At 47.8% G+C, this 16013-nt stretch overlaps 1 protein-coding gene across 1 annotated transcript; it reads left to right on the top strand.

Annotated features, from left to right (window-relative positions):
* The first annotated feature begins 13154 nt into the window (after window positions 1-13154).
* Window positions 13155-14927, top strand: LOC119127471 (piggyBac transposable element-derived protein 3-like). The gene has a single exon (XM_037259413.1). It carries the CDS (start codon window positions 13155-13157, stop codon window positions 14925-14927), a length of 1773 nt encoding a protein of 590 aa, XP_037115308.1.
* The last annotated feature ends 1086 nt before the right edge of the window (window positions 14928-16013 follow it).

The raw sequence follows: 16013 nt of genomic DNA, 5'->3' as shown, positions 1-16013 counted from the left end.
TGAGAACGGCCCTGACGTAACATTCAGAGTTATTTAAAAAAAACTATTACATAAATAACACGTTTATAAAACCATCTGTGTCACTCTAATTCATTAAATCCATCGATCGTCCTTTGTCAACAATGGGTGCGCGCCGCTGACGGCGCTTGCACTTCAAAATATTCCACAGGCCCATATAACGATATATAAATTAGAAATCAAATAACTATTATAGGCGGCTCGGTGGCGCACTGGGTAGCACGTCCGCCTCACAGTTAGGAGGGTGCGGGTTCGATTCCACCTCCGGCCCTCCCTGTGTGGAGTTTGCATGTTCTCCCCGGGCCCGCGTGGGTTTTCTCCGGGCATTCCGGTTTCCTCCCACATCCCAAAAACATGCTTGGTAGGCCGATTGAAGACTCCAAATTGTCCCTAGGTGTGAGTGCGAGGGCAAATGGTTGTTTGTCTCTGTGTGCCCTGCGATTGGCTGGCAACCGGTTCAGGGTGTCCCCCGCCTACTGCCCGATGACGGCTGGGATAGGCTCCAGCACACCCACGACTCCCGTGGGGATTAAGCGGTTCAGAAACTGGATGGACGGATAACTATTATGTAAGCAATAATATTATCAAACCATCTGTGCACTCTAAATCATTAAATCCATCGATCAAATTCCTCGTCCTTTGTCAGCCTCGTCGTTATTCCACAGATCTAGTATATACGTAACTATATTGTCGCCTTAACAAAGTACAAGGAAAGACGTGGGTTGGGTAAATGGCTCTTTATTTAACAAAACAAACTTCCAGGCGTGTGGCGGCGTGGACTTCCAGCCACGGAGGTGGAAGAGAGATCCATAGAATAGGACCGGGCGTGCGTAAAAGCCATGACCGAGCCCCATCCACCGTCCCCGGACAGCCACCCGGCCGAGCGCCGGCCCTCGACTTCCATCCACGGAGGTGAAAGAGAGCTCCGTAGAGTAGGACCAGGCGTGCGTAAAAGCCATGTCCGAGCCCCATCCACCGTCCCTGGACAGCCACCCGGCCGAGCGCCGGCCCCCGACTTCAATCCACGGAGTTGAAAGAGAGCTCCGTAGAGTAGGACCGGGCGTGGGTAAAAGCCATAATAGTTTTTCAAACCTTCTGTGTCACTCCAAATTCTTAAATCCTTCAAACTCTTCGTCCGCCGTGTCACTTAGAAACAAAGCCGCTATTGATGCCGGTAGTACGTGGGGCCCTTTGTCATCTTTGTCATCCCGTGATCAATCTTTGTCCTTTATGTAAACAACCGCCGCGCCACGCCGCGTCGCGCTGCTGACGTCACTTGAAATTCAAATTACAGTAATCCCTTGCTACATCGCGGTTCGTTTATCGCGTTTTCACTTTTTTTTTTTGGGGAATTTAAAAAAAACCAAACATATAAGTCGCTCCTTATTATAAGTCGCCCCCCCCACCCAAACTATGAAAAAAAAACGCGACTTATAGTCCGAAAATTACGGTAGTTACTGTTTTTTACCTTCGGCTAACTGCTGCATTGTCAATAGAATGTCACTTTCTGTACTGTACTGTATTCTGTTGACAGGCTCCTGTGCACTGAGACCTTTTCGAAGCAGCAGTGGTGTTCAAATCGCTCCAGAACACAGTGTGTGGTGTATGATCTGCTACCTCTTCACTGAAAAAAGGCCAGCAAGAAGACAATATACAGACATGATATATTCTGAAGCATTGCTGAAAGACCAGATGGTGTCTTAGGTTTATTGTGTAACATGAGTGAAGTAACTTTAATGTTTGGTGTGAAATTATAAAGTGTTGATACGTATATTTAATGCTTGTTTGTTTACTTTCACGAAACATACCGTATTTTCCGCCCTAAAAGGCGCACCGGGTTATAAGGCGCACCTTCAATGAACGGCCCATTTTAAAACTTTGTCCATATATAAGGCGCACCGGCTTATAAGGCGCATAAAATAGAAGCTATACTGCATCAAACTGAGGTTGACTAGGGTTGCGGTATGCATCCACTAGCCAATAACCAACGAGCCCTCTGTAAACAATCGCGTTTCTCAAACGATCTCCTATAAAATGATCAGAACTGACTAAAGTTCGATCTAACGCATTGGTACTACTTACCTATGTTTCCCTTCCATATCGAGCCGTAGATTTACTCGAAACATTAACAGAGCAGCCTATTTTGACATGAAATAGCCTGGTACGTATAGCAGCTATCGCAATAGCATTAGCCATCCGCAAAGTCTCACGAGCCTCAGCGAAGTGTAAACAATCGCGTTTCTCAAACGATCTCCTATAAAATGATCGGAACTGACTAAAGTTCGATCCAACGCATTGGTACTACTTACCTATGTTTCCCTTCCATATCGATCCGTAGATTTACTCGAAACATTAACAGAGCAGCCTATTTTGACATGAAATAGCCTGGTACGTATAGCAGCTATCGCAATAGCATTAGCCATCCGCAAAGTCTCACGAGCCTCACCTCGCAATCTCGCATGAGCCTCAGCAAAGTGTAAACAATCGCGTTTCTCAAACGATCTCCTATAAAATGATCGGAACTGACTAAAGTTCGATCCAACGCATTGGTACTACTTACCTATGTTTCCCTTCCATATCGATCCGTAGATTTACTCGAAACATTAACAGAGCAGCCTATTTTGGCATGAAATAGCCTGGTACGTATAGCAGCTATCGCAATAGCATTAGCCATCCGCAAAGTCTCACGAGCCTCACCTCGCAATCTCCCATGAGCCTCAGCAAAGTGTAAACAATCGCGTTTCTCAAACGATCTCCTATAAAATGATCGGAACTGACTAAAGTTCGATCTAACGCATTGGTACTACTTACCTATGTTTCCCTTCCATATCGATCCGTAGATTTACTCGAAACATTAACAGAGCAGCCTATTTTGACATGAAATAGCCTGGTACGTATAGCAGCTATCGCAATAGCATTAGCCATCCGCAAAGTCTCACGAGCCTCACCTCGCAATCTCCCATGAGCCTCAGCAAAGTGTAAACAATCGCGTTTCTCAAACGATCTCCTATAAAATGATCGGAACTGACTAAAGTTCGATCCAACGCATTGGTACTACTTACCTATGTTTCCCTTCCATATCGATCCGTAGATTTACTCGAAACATTAACAGAGCAGCCTATTTTGGCATGAAATAGCCTGGTACGTATAGCAGCTATCGCAATAGCATTAGCCATCCGCAAAGTCTCACGAGCCTCACCTCGCAATCTCCCATGAGCCTCAGCAAAGTGTAAACAATCGCGTTTCTCAAACGATCTCCTATAAAATGATCGGAACTGACTAAAGTTCGATCTAACGCATTGGTACTACTTACCTATGTTTCCCTTCCATATCGATCCGTAGATTTACTCGAAACATTAACAGAGCAGCCTATTTTGACAAGAAATAGCCTGGTACGTATAGCAGCTATCGCAATAGCATTAGCCATCCGCAAAGTCTCACGAGCCTCACCTCGCAATCTCCCATGAGCCTCAGCAAAGTGTAAACAATCGCGTTTCTCAAACGATCTCCTATAAAATGATCGGAACTGACTAAAGTTCGATCCAACGCATTGGTACTACTTACCTATGTTTCCCTTCCATATCGATCCGTAGATTTACTCGAAACATTAACAGAGCAGCCTATTTTGACATGAAATAGCCTGGTACGTATAGCAGCTATCGCAATAGCATTAGCCATCCGCAAAGTCTCACGAGCCTCACCTCGCAATCTCCCATGAGCCTCAGCAAAGTGTAAACAATCGCGTTTCTCAAACGATCTCCTATAAAATGATCGGAACTGACTAAAGTTCGATCTAACGCATTGGTACTACTTACCTATGTTTCCCTTCCATATCGATCCGTAGATTTACTCGAAACATTAACAGAGCAGCCTATTTTGACAGGAAATAGCCTCGCGGGTACAACAGCTATTCGGTGACGCCCCCTGACTACAGTTGCCGTAATGCTGGGAAGCGATGCGACCTTGTAATTTATTAGTCGTACTAAAACGTACTGAAACATTTTGGCAGAGCACTGTGTACAACCAGTATGGATCAACAAATTCATCAGTTGATCCATATATAAGGCGCACTGGCCTATAAGGCGCACTGTCGGCTTTTGAGAAAATTTTAGGTTTTTAGGTGCGCCTTTTAGGGCGGAAAATACGGTAGTACTATATTGCTCATGTGTCTAATGTCTGGAGATCACAAAGCAAAAATGGTCACACATGTTTACATTTGGTTCCCCTGTACAATCAAATGAGATACAATACATGATAATGCCTCTACTAAGACAATACAGTACATTCTCCAAACTCCATCCAACTCCATCCATTTTCTGAACTGCTTTTCACACAGAAGGCTGGAGCCATTTGTGGGGGAACCCCTGCACCTACCGGTTGTTTGTGATGAGCCTGCACTGTAATTCAAGATTCAAGAGTTTTTTATTCGCCATGTTTGAGTGTGCCAAACAAGGAATTTGACTTCGGTAAATCACAGCCTCTGTTCAACATTTAGGTGACTAACAACACTCAGGACATGTGAAAAATGGCAAATATTCTCAAACATCCCCTGATCTTAAACTCCCAAGAGGGCAAGGAAGAACTCAAAACTCCAGCTAGGGGAACTGAGAAACCTTGAGAAGAGACCACAGATGGGAAGGTCCCTTATCCAGGATGACCAGGCTGCAATGGATACAGAGAGGACACAAAGTACAAACAGTGTAGACAAATTCAAAAAAGGTGTGGAGAGCAGGATGTTATTGCACAGTAATGACTCTGAGACTCTAAGAGTGGTGTGAGTTCATCAGAGCAACAGCCTGGGGGAAGAAGCTGTCTCTGTGTCTGCTGGTTTTGGCGTACCGAGCTCTATAACGCCGTCCGGAGGGGAGTAATTCAAACAGACTGCAACCTGGGTGAGAAGGGTCTGTAGAGATGTTCCTTGCACGTTTCCTGGTCCTGGACAGGTACAAGTCTTGGATAGGGAGGTTGATTCCAATTATCTTTTCTGCAGTCCTGATTGTCCGTTGCAGTCTGTGCTTGTCTTGTTTGGAGGCCGATCCAAACCAGACAGTGATGGAGGTGCAGAGGACAGACTGGATGATGGCAGTGTAGAAGGTCTTCAGAAGCTCTCGCGGCAGGTTGAACTTCTTGAGCTGTCTCAGGAAGTACAGCCTCTGCTGGGCCTTCTTCCGGACAGAGTCTATGTGGCCGGTCCATTTCAGGTCCCGAGAGATTGTGGTTCCCAGGAACTTGACGGTGTCCGTGGAGAGAATAGTATTACTGCGGATAGTGAGGGGTAAAGGTGGTGAAGGGTCTCGCCTGAAGTCCACTGTCATCTCCACGGTCTTGAGCGGGTTCAGCTCCAGGTGGTTTTGGCTGCACCAGTGGACCAGCCGCTCCACCTCCTGTCTGTACGCAGTCTCATCACCGTCCTGGATCAGTCCGATGAGAGTGGTGTCGTCAGCATACTTCAGGAGCTTCACAGGAGAGTCACCTGAGGAGAAATCGTTGGTGTAGAGAGAGAAGAGCAGTGGGGAGAGAACGCACTGGGGAGGGGCTCCAGTATTGGTGGTCCGGGTGTCAGATGTGACTTGTGACTTGTAATGTGGGACTTGGGAGCGTCTATGAGCAAATTCAAAAAGTCGGTCACCAGTACAGCTGATCCAGTACAGTTATTTCCAACCAACAGTGGTTTTCGCTAGGTTGTAGTAAATTACACAAAATAGCAGAAAAACACGAGCCGACAGTGACAAAGCCAAAAAAAAAAAGCTTTGCTGGCATCTAACTTAATGTCTCAAAGGAAAATTCCAGGAAAAAGGCCGGTAAGTTGCATATAACTACCACAACGTACCAGTGTTTGAATCACCCTCAAGTCACTAAATAGCAAAGCAGCGAAGAGGATATCTGTCATTATTTAATATTAGCGGCTAGCAGGTTAGCATCTGTACATTTGTATAATTTGCACAACTGCTACTCTTGACTTTAACTAACTCTTTTCACAGGTTATTCTGGCATTCAAGCCTTGTATTTTAATACAATTGAAGTGACAATTTAGCATTTCTATTAAACTGTTGGCAGGAGCTCATCTGTAAGTAATAATAATAATAATAATAATTCATTAAATTTGTATAGCGCTTTTCAAAAACCCAAAGACGCTTACAGGGAACAAGGCAAAGACATACATGAGGGGAGGGGGAGGGGGACGGGGAAGAGACAATGGGATAAAATTAAGAAGAGGAAACCAGTTATGGGTAGGGGAGGTCATAGGCTTGAGAGAAGAGGTAAGTTTTTAGACGGGACTTAAATATGGGGAGTGTGGGTGAGTCACAGACAGACTGAGGGAGAGAGTTCCAGAGTCGGGGTGATGTGCAGGAGATGGCTCTGTCACCGGAGGATTTGAGTTTAGATTTTGGGACTGTCAGACGTGAAGTATTGGAGGATCGGAGGGGACGGTTGGGGCAGTAGGGGACAAGGAGGTCGGATAGGTAAATGGGAGCCAGGTGGTGAAGGGCTTTGAAGGTGAGGAGGAGTATCTTGAAGATGATACGCTCCTTAATGGGGAGCCAGTGAAGAGAGTGGAGAACAGGAGTGATGTGTTCAAAGTCAAAGTCAAAGTCAGCTTTATTGTCAATCCCTTCATATGTCAAGACACACAAAGAAACCGAAATTCCGTTTCCTCCATCCCCCGGTGACGAGACATACAAGTAGGCGACACAAAACAAAAACAAGAAGGCACAAACCATAAATAATAAATAATAAATAATAAATAAAATAAAATGAGCGATGAATAAATAATAGACCAATAACCCATTAAATAAGAGGGGCAAAACCGAGCCAGTGTGCATACAGCAGACAGCAAGAACAGGACGCTACGCTGAAAGGGGGAGCGAGTTCAGGATCCTAACAGCCTGGAGTACGAAGCTGTTGGAGAGTCTGGTGGTGCGGGAGCGCAGGCTCCTGTACCGCCTCCCAGAGGGCAGAAGTTCAAACAAAGAGTGAGCGGGGTGACTCACATCACTCACAATCTTGGTCGCCTTGCGGGTGAGATGGGAGGTGTAAATGTCCTTCAAGGAGGGGAGAGAAGCACCAATAGTCCTACTAGCCGTTTTCACTATGCGCTGCAGGGCCTTCAAGTCGTAGTCAGTGCAGCTGCCACCCCAGACAGCAATACAGCTGGAGAGGACGCTCTCAATGGTGCCGCGGTAAAAAGTAGTCATGACGGCCGGAGGAGCCCCCGCTCGCCTGAGTTTCCGAAGGAAGTACAGGCGGCGCTGGGCCTTCTTCGCCAGCGATGCGGTGTTGGTGGACCAGGAGAGATCCTCACTGATGTGCACCCCCAGGAACCTGGCGCGGCTCACTCTCTCCACCACAGCACCGTCGATGGTCAGCGGCAGGTGTTGGGCGTGACCCTTCCGGAAGTCAACAACAATCTCCTTGGTCTTGTCAACGTTCAGCAGGAGGTTGTTGTCCCTGCACCACGCGGTCAGAAGGTCAACCTCCAGCCTGTATTGAGTCTCGTCTCCCTTGGTGATGAGACCCACCAGAGTCGTGTCGTCAGCAAACTTCACTATGCGGTTGCCGCTGCAGGTGGCAGCGCAGTCATGCGTCAGGAGGGTGAAGAGCAGCGGACTGAGCACGCAGCCTTGGGAGGCCCCTGTGCTCAGCGTGATGCTGGTGGAGATCTTGTCGCCAACACGTACCACCTGTGGCCTCTGACAGAGGAAGTCCAGTAGCCAGTTGCAGAGGCAGGTACTGAGGCCCAGCTTGTCAAGTTTGCTGATGAGACGCTGCGGCACAATGGTGTTGAAGGCAGAACTGAAGTCCACAAACAGCAACCTCACATACGAGTCCCTCCCCTCCAGGTGGGTGAGGGCCGAGTGGAGGGCAGAGCAGATGGCATCCTCAGAGGACCGTTTGGCTCGGTACGCAAACTGGAAGGGGTCAATGGTGGGGGGGAGAACTGACCGGATGTGCTCCATGACAAGCCGCTCAAAGCACTTCATGATGATGGGCGTAAGTGCCACGGGGCGGTAGTCATTGAAGCAGGACGGAGCAGGCTTCTTCGGCACAGGTACGATGGTGGCAGCTTTGAAACACGACGGGACGATGGCCTGCTGCAGGGAAGTGTTAAAGATGTCCGTGAAGACACCCGTCAGCTCACCAGCGCAGTCCTTCAGCGCTCGACCCGGGATGTTGTCCGGGCCCGCCCCCTTACGGATGTCGATAGCGGCAAGCGTCCTCCTCACGCTGTCGGCGGAGAGGCACAGGGGTTCACGGGACCGGGTGTAGGTAAGGAGGCGGGCAGCAGAGTTTTGGACTAGTTGAAGTCTATGGAGTGAGTGAGCAGTGATTCCAGTGAGAAGGGAGTTGCAGTAGTCAAGCCGGGATGAGATGAAGGCGTGGATGAGGGATTCAGCGGCAGGGAGAGAGACGCAGTGCCGGATTTTGGCGATGCGTCGGAGGTGGAAGTAGGAGGTCTTAACAACTGAGCTAACATGAGGGTGGAAGGACAGTGTGGGGTAAAAAAAAATACAATATTTGTTGTTGCTGCACAGGTGCGAGTCTGCATCCCGACTACTGTCGAGGTGTTCTATGTAGTCAAGTCAAGTCAAGTCAAGTCAAGTTTATTTGTATAGCCCTAAATCACAAGCAGTCTCAAAGGGCTTCACATAGACAAAAATTGACAATTATTCTCAAAGCATCCCCTGATCTTAAGCTGTATGTACCAAAATTCATTGTACATCTGGATGAAAGAAAAAAACGTATGTATTTTGTGTTGTATTTCCAATCGTAACTAACAAACTGCATTTACATCCAACACGTTTGAAGGGCTACCATTCATTTTGGAAATATTGTTCTTGGTGACCTATTCCCAGTTTGTCTCTCAATCCTCAGCATGGATTCTTTCCCCCTTATGTTGTCGTAACATGGAAGTCCTTGGGTTAGCATCGGCCTCTCTGTGTAGCTCGCACATACATGATTTCATTAAAAGTTGCCGTTCTCCACTGACCCCTCATTCAATATGCTTTTAAACAAATGCACGAAGAAAAAGCATTGGTGCAGGCAAGTCGAGTTTGCAGGGAAATGCAAAGCAATACTTTAATCATATTTGTGGACATGCTAAGACTGTGACAGTTTATACGTAACACATGGTTGCCTCTTTATGTATCTGTAGTTAATTTGACTCTTGCATCTTCAAAGCAGAACCACGATTTCAACTATATTCACTGTGTTAAGTAATGCAGTATGGTAACCACATGGCCTAGCCTGCCTGGGTCACAAAGTCAAAAACAAACCCAGTCTTTTTCAATGTTTACAATTTCCAACTTCAAAAGGACATTTTTCATAAAGCAATGTGTAAGCCATTTCTACTATGTCATTTGATAAAAAGAGTTTCATCAATATGATACTTCCACATACTCCCAGATGTTCATGCACATGAATTCCTGCAACAGCACAAAAGTGCCCATATTGAAGAAGCAGGGGGTTCATGGGTTTATATAACTGTGGACTGCAAGCAGAAAGTGTATCAGACAAATGTATTTATAAAATAGGGTACTAAAGTGGTATCCAAAGTCTGCAGCACACTGGGGGACACTAGAGGATGCAGCACTAGATAAAAAAAAAGGATCTATCCATTTTCTATATTTCTTGTCCTTTTCAGATGACTTATGAAAATAATTAGAAAAGGGAAGGTAAGTGGGCACAGTGTGACACAGTAATGGATTTTTACTCTCGTCCCATCTCACTCCCAGAGAAAAAAATCCTGCCCTGTTACACAGTAAAAAAACAAAATCTTGTCCTGTCCCATCCCGGTGAAAATGCTCCCATTCAGAATGACTTCCAATTCTACCAGATACATTTAAAAAAGTCACATCGTTTGTTGTCCTCTTTCTCCTCATGGAGTCTAACTATTTTACTGGATAATCCCGGTCCCCATTGGTCCTGTCAATATTTTTTCCCGTACTGTCCTGTGAATAAAGGTAAAACTGACTCGCAACCCATGGAAACTCCGCAGCTGCAAGATTCCATGACCATGAATTATAAAACAATGTCAGCCATTATTCACAAACAACATACAGGTATGTGCCGAATAATTAATTCTGTCACTCCTCATGTCTGTTTCAACTGCCATGTTGTACAAGTGAAATAGAAAAGTTGCCATAACACAGCGTTCCATAATGACATCTTGCTTAAGTATGAGGGGACAGAAGAAGGCGGGGAATGGCTCTCACTTCTGGCATGGTTCAGATGACTCATGTGAGATCACCCTTAACCTGATCTACCCCAACCATCAAAAGTCAAATCCCTTCAGAACATTAGGATATGATTAGCTGCAACTGATAGAGAACTTAAAAGGAGATTTGCCAATTTCTGGTTTGACTGATATGTGAGTGAACAATGCTGCCAAAAATTTCAGATACCCCAAAAGTGTCTTAATCCCAACATCCTGACTTTTACACCCTTTTAAATGAAAACACAAGGAGACCAGGTACAAGCCTCAAGAAGCAATTGAGGCATGGTTACAAAGCATGTGAATGTGATCGGGTTCACACCTCATCAAGATGCTCTTCAGATGTTTGTAATGGGGAAAACAGGTCTATGACTGAATTTAGCTGCTCTTAATGAGTTTAGCCTGATCATCGCTCTCAGTGGACTCATGAGAAAGGACGTTCGATCACAGTCTTTTATGTGATGTTCTTCTGTGAGCCCAGTTTTGAACCCAGTCTGGAGCAGAAGCCCGCATGCGAGAAAGGTCGACGTGGCTATTAATACCTCCCTCCGGATAATAACTGGATGCTTGAAACCTACTCCTGTGTCCCTCTTGCGGGAATAGCACCGGCCGGCCTCCGACGGGAGGCTGCCACCCTCGCCCTGGCCAGGAATGCACAAAAATATGACTGGCACAACACCACAATAACACCAGCACCTCCAAGCAGACTCAAGTCCCGCCACCCTTACAACAAGGCAGCACAAGAGATGCTCAACTCCACCTCTGAGGACATCTCCAGAGATGCATGGTTGGCAGCAGCTTGGAAGCAGGAGTGGGAGTCGGCCGGACCCTCCCGAGTCCACCGCTACATTTGGGACCCAGGAGATGGCGCCATCGGAGGAGACGACCTACCACGCCGGCAATGGACCACGCTGAACCGCCTACGGACTGGGGTCGGTCGCTTTGGGTCATCAATGAAGACGTGGGGCTTGGCGGACAGTGCGGCATGCGAGTGTGGTGACCCTGAGCAGACCGCCGACCATATAATCAACATCTGCCCCTTATATGGACCACCCTCGGAAGCCAGCCTCTTCGACCTAGGGCCAGAGATGCGGGCATGGCTACGCGACACCGAGTTGGACATCTGACGTTACACGAAAGAAGAAGAAGAACCCACAAGCTCAGAGCTGTGAGGCAAATGTTCTAACCAGGTAATAACATATAACACTGGTCAACAACAAATTTTAATCATAAATAGTTTTATGTGTCGCTTGAGGTATTTTTGATATATTTAAACTTGTTTTCCTTTTTTACTAGCATTTCAGATTTTTTTAAAATGTATTTTTATCTTTTGTTTTTAAGTTTGACCTATAAAAACCTGTAATATGGATTTTGACATGCATTATTTTTTTTCAACATGCATTATAATCATTATTATTATTATCATTATAATGATGATTATTATGGGGCGGCTCGGTGGCGCACTGGGTAGCACGTCCGCCTCACAGTTAGGAGGGTGCGGGTTCGGTTCCACCTCCGGCCCTCCCTGTGTGGAGTTTGCATGTTCTCCCCGTGTCCGCGTGGGTTTTCTCCGGGCACTCCGGTTTCCTCCCACATCCGAAAGACATGCTTGGTAGGCCGATTGAGCACTCCAAATTGTCCCTAGGTGTGAGTGCGAGTGCGGATGGTTGTTCGTCTCTGTGTGCCCTGCGATTGGCTGGCAACCAGTTCAGGGTGTCCCCCGCCTACTGCCCGATGACGGCTGGGCTAGGCTCCAGCACGCCCGCGACCCCCGTGGGGACAAAGCGGTACAGAAAATGGAAGGATGGATGGATGATGATTATTATCATGAAAACCTTAAGCACTAGAGGACTGAAGGCGGGCAAAATGTACTAAAAATTTGTTGACAAGTGTAATCATTCATCAACCTCACAGTGACTGCTTATGAGTGCAGTGATCCCTCGCCACTTGCTTCATCTATTGCGGATATTTTGCGGGTTTATAAGTAACGGGAGAATGGCATTTAAATACACGCTGATAGTGCGGGACGTGCCTCTGAGCAATGTGCGCCACTGTGACTGGGTTCAAGCGCAGGAGGCGGCAGCCGGTGTTATGCGCGAGGAAAGAAGCACCAACTGGTGCAGAAGGAGTTGGGCCACGTGACAATATAACGCGTTTGGTCTTTTATTTTCTGTAAAGGTACAATACATGCACAGAACAGTATGGGAATGGTTATTAAGGGAATGGGAAAGGTTTATGTCGCGTAAAAGTATTGGGGAGGGTTTAAAAAGCTTTAATATTGAGTACTGGACCACAATGCAACAGGAGATTCATGCGCAACTGTGACTCATTTTGGTTTCACTATGCATGACGTCACCTGAGTTAGTAATTCTGAATTCTGTCAACACATTGCATTGCTTGGCAAAGAAAACCACTCTTCTGTTGACTTACAATACACCCACGCCCTCATGCAGCCAACAAGAAACACTACGTGTTGGAAATTTCAATACAAAGGCGTTTAAATTCGGGTTAACCCGTTTCAGCCCGTTTCAGCCTGTAGTCTATATGTAGACTGTAGTCTATATGTAGACGCTCCAATTTCCGCAGCTTCTGACGCCGTCAAATGACGACAAGCATTCGTGCCGATTGTATCCGGTTATAACCAACCTTTGACCTGTCGAACCCGGAACCGCTGCCATTTTGCCAGTTTATGAGTCACGCATGCTAAGTGAGCGAAGCCGGACGATCGCGACTCACGATGGAAGATGCAAAAAGGTGAGCTCCGGGAAATTATGATAGACTCGAGATAGCAGGGTGAAACTTTTAGGGAACAATTATCATATAATGGTTATTGACATATGTGATTGCAGTGATGATTCGCCCTAACGTATTTCCTCTATGTATTGTTTTATGCGAAACATCTATACATAGACTATCCGCGTCTATGGGTACACAGTCGGCGATGGAGGTCTTCGATGCAATCGAAGATGAGGACGCAGTTGTGGATAAAATCTTTATTGCTCCACCCGTGGTCAGTTTCGAGTCTGACGAAGACACGGGCGAGGAAGACTGCGGAGGAACGTTCAATAATCTCTCGGGACGGCAGCTTAGCGCTCCCGCCGTGGTGGTCCTCGCCGACGGACGTGTGATCGGAGATGATGATGATGGCGACACTGAGGAAGAAGAGGAGCCCCAACAGGCCTCCACCTCAAAGAAACGCTCGCAGAAAGATGCGTTGGACTACAATTGGACCAACAGTAAAACGCGCCTGACAAAATTCCCGGACGCCAGGCCTCTCGCCGTCCCCACAATTTTGGTTGGAAAGAGCGCAGTTCAGAAGCTGGACTTCTTCCTTTCCGATGTATATCCTCACCTTGTTCGCGAGACCATCAAGTATGCGGCGGTGACTGACTCCAACTTCCAGCTCACCATCGGAGAATTGAAGCGCGTGGTGGGGATCTTGCTGCTCTCGGGTTACCACCAGCTCCCCAGTCGCCGACACTACTGGAACACAGATGAAGATCTCCATTGCGCCCTCGTCGCTGGGGCCATGTCACGCAACAGGTTCGAGGAGATCATCCGCTACATTCACTGTGCCGACAACACGCGCCAGAACAGCAGCGACCGGATGACAAAGCTGCGTCCCATGATGGACATCCTCAACGCTCGGTTCGGGGAGGCGTATCCAATGGACTGCAATCTTGATCTGGACGAGGCAATGATTGAATACTTTGGAAGACACGGATGCAAGCAAGCAATCCGAAACAAGCCGGTGCGGTTCGGCTACAAGGCCTGGTGCCTGAACAGTGGGACCAACGGCTTCCTGCTCCACTTCGACATCTACCAGGGGGCGAGTGTAGATGCCTCTGAAGTGGAACGCAAGTTCGGCAAGGGCGGTGGCACGCTCCTTCGACTTCTGGACAACCTCCCCGATGCTGTGCGTGCACTTCCGCTACGCATCTACATAGACAACTACTTCACCGGCCTCCCGCTAGTTGCAGAGCTGCGCAGGCGGGGCTACGCTTGCACGGGGACGATCCGAGAAAACCGCATCCCGCGCTCTTGCCCGATCACAGATCAGAAGGCTATGAAGAGGAAGCCGCGTGGTGCCGTGTCTGTCGTGTACGACACGGCAAACAAGATTGCGCTCACTCGGTGGAAGGATAACGCCGTGGTCACCATCGCCTCCACCCTCGCCGCTGAGCATCCTCTGCAGAAGGTGTCACGCTGGTCAAGGCAGGAGAAGAAGAAGGTGGCAGTGGACCAGCCATTTGTTGTCCAGCTGTACAACCGCAGCATGGGCGGCACGGACCGCGCCGACCAGAGCATCGAGCTCTACCGCATCAACATGCGCCGGAAGAAGTGGTGGTGGCCGATATTCACCTGGATGCTGGACGCGGCCGTCTTCAATGCATGGGTGCTGCACCGGCTGGATGAGCACGGCGGGATGTCTCTGCTGGAGTTCCGACGCGAGGTGGCCCGAACTCTGGTTGCAGCACCAGGCGCCACTCGAGCTCGGAGATCGGGCAGACCGCGCGTGTGCGCAGTTGCCGATGACTCCCGCTTCGACACCGTGGAGCACTGGCCGGAAGTGGCGGCGCAAGGCCGAAAGTGCGCACTGCCGACTTGCAAGTCGCGTCCGTCCAGTGCGTGCTCCAAGTGCCGCGTGGCACTGTGCACTGTGAAGTGTTTCCGTGCTCACCGCCAGCCGGAATAAAATGTGTGAGAAGCACTGGTCGCGTGATCCGTTTTCTGACCGGAAGTGGCGGCGCAAGGCTGAACATCATCACTGCTGAGTTACAGTTTATATCTGCGTTTATGGTACCGCAAGTTTGAAAGTTTGTTGTTGAAAGTTTGTTGCAAATAAATACGGCTATGAAAGCCACTTGTGTTCATAGAAACTTTGGCATTTTCTTACGGCTGGTCCCCATACCCTGGGGATGACGGCCGCCGTTGCACATGCACGCCCATTGAAAATTGTGGAAATGGTCCCTTTCATGTTGCAGACAGCTGTTACGTGTAAAACACAACTATCTCTGAACATTCAAATAAATTACATCACCAGCTCAGTGGCCTAGTGGTAGAGTGTCCGCCCTGAGACTGGAAGGTTGTGGGTTCAAACCCCGGCCGGGTCATACCAAAGACTATAAAAATGGGACCCATTGCCTCCCTGCTTGGCACTCAGCATTAAGGGTTGGAATTGGGGGGTTAGATCACCAACTGATTCCCGAGCGCGGCACCGCTGCTGCTCACTGCTCCCCTCTCCCCCAGGGGATGGATTAAAATCACATGGGGATGGGTTAAATGCAGAGGACAAATTTCACCACACCCAGGTGTGTGTGTGACGATCATTGGGACTTTAATCTTAATCTTTTAATCTTAATCACGTTACACTTGCAAATCGTCAGAATGCTCCGATTTTTGTGCACGTATCAGCACATAGTCTATATATAGATGCCGCATATTTCGTATACGCGACGTCATAACCAAAAAAGCGCGGCATATTCGTACTTAGGGACACCTAAGGACCCAAAAAATATGCACCTTTTTAGAAATAACAATTTGGGCAGAACCGGGTTAATACACATACCATTTCTACTTTGCGGATCTTCGCTTTTTTGCGGGTGGTTCAGAAACGCATCACCCGTACTAAATGAGGGATCACTGTATTGTGTTTATTCTCTTTTCCATGTGTTCTACATTGCGCTGACAGAGGACAGGTTATGTCTGGATCATGAACCCACATTCCGTCTGTGTTGTGTAATAATTCACAAGTTGAACAACTGCGGCAAGAGCGATGACT

The sequence above is a fragment of the Syngnathus acus genome, chromosome 9 (assembly GCF_901709675.1).
Source record: "Syngnathus acus chromosome 9, fSynAcu1.2, whole genome shotgun sequence".
In the NCBI taxonomy this organism is placed as follows: Eukaryota; Metazoa; Chordata; class Actinopteri; order Syngnathiformes; family Syngnathidae; genus Syngnathus; species Syngnathus acus.
Note: the sequence above shows the minus strand (reverse complement) of the source record. Positions and strands in the feature narration are given on the sequence as shown.

Bases quoted from the DNA above. Each gene is read 5' to 3' on its own strand.
- LOC119127471 (XM_037259413.1), top strand. From the start codon at position 13,155: ATGGGTACACAGTCGGCGATGGAGGTCTTCGATGCAATCGAAGATGAG.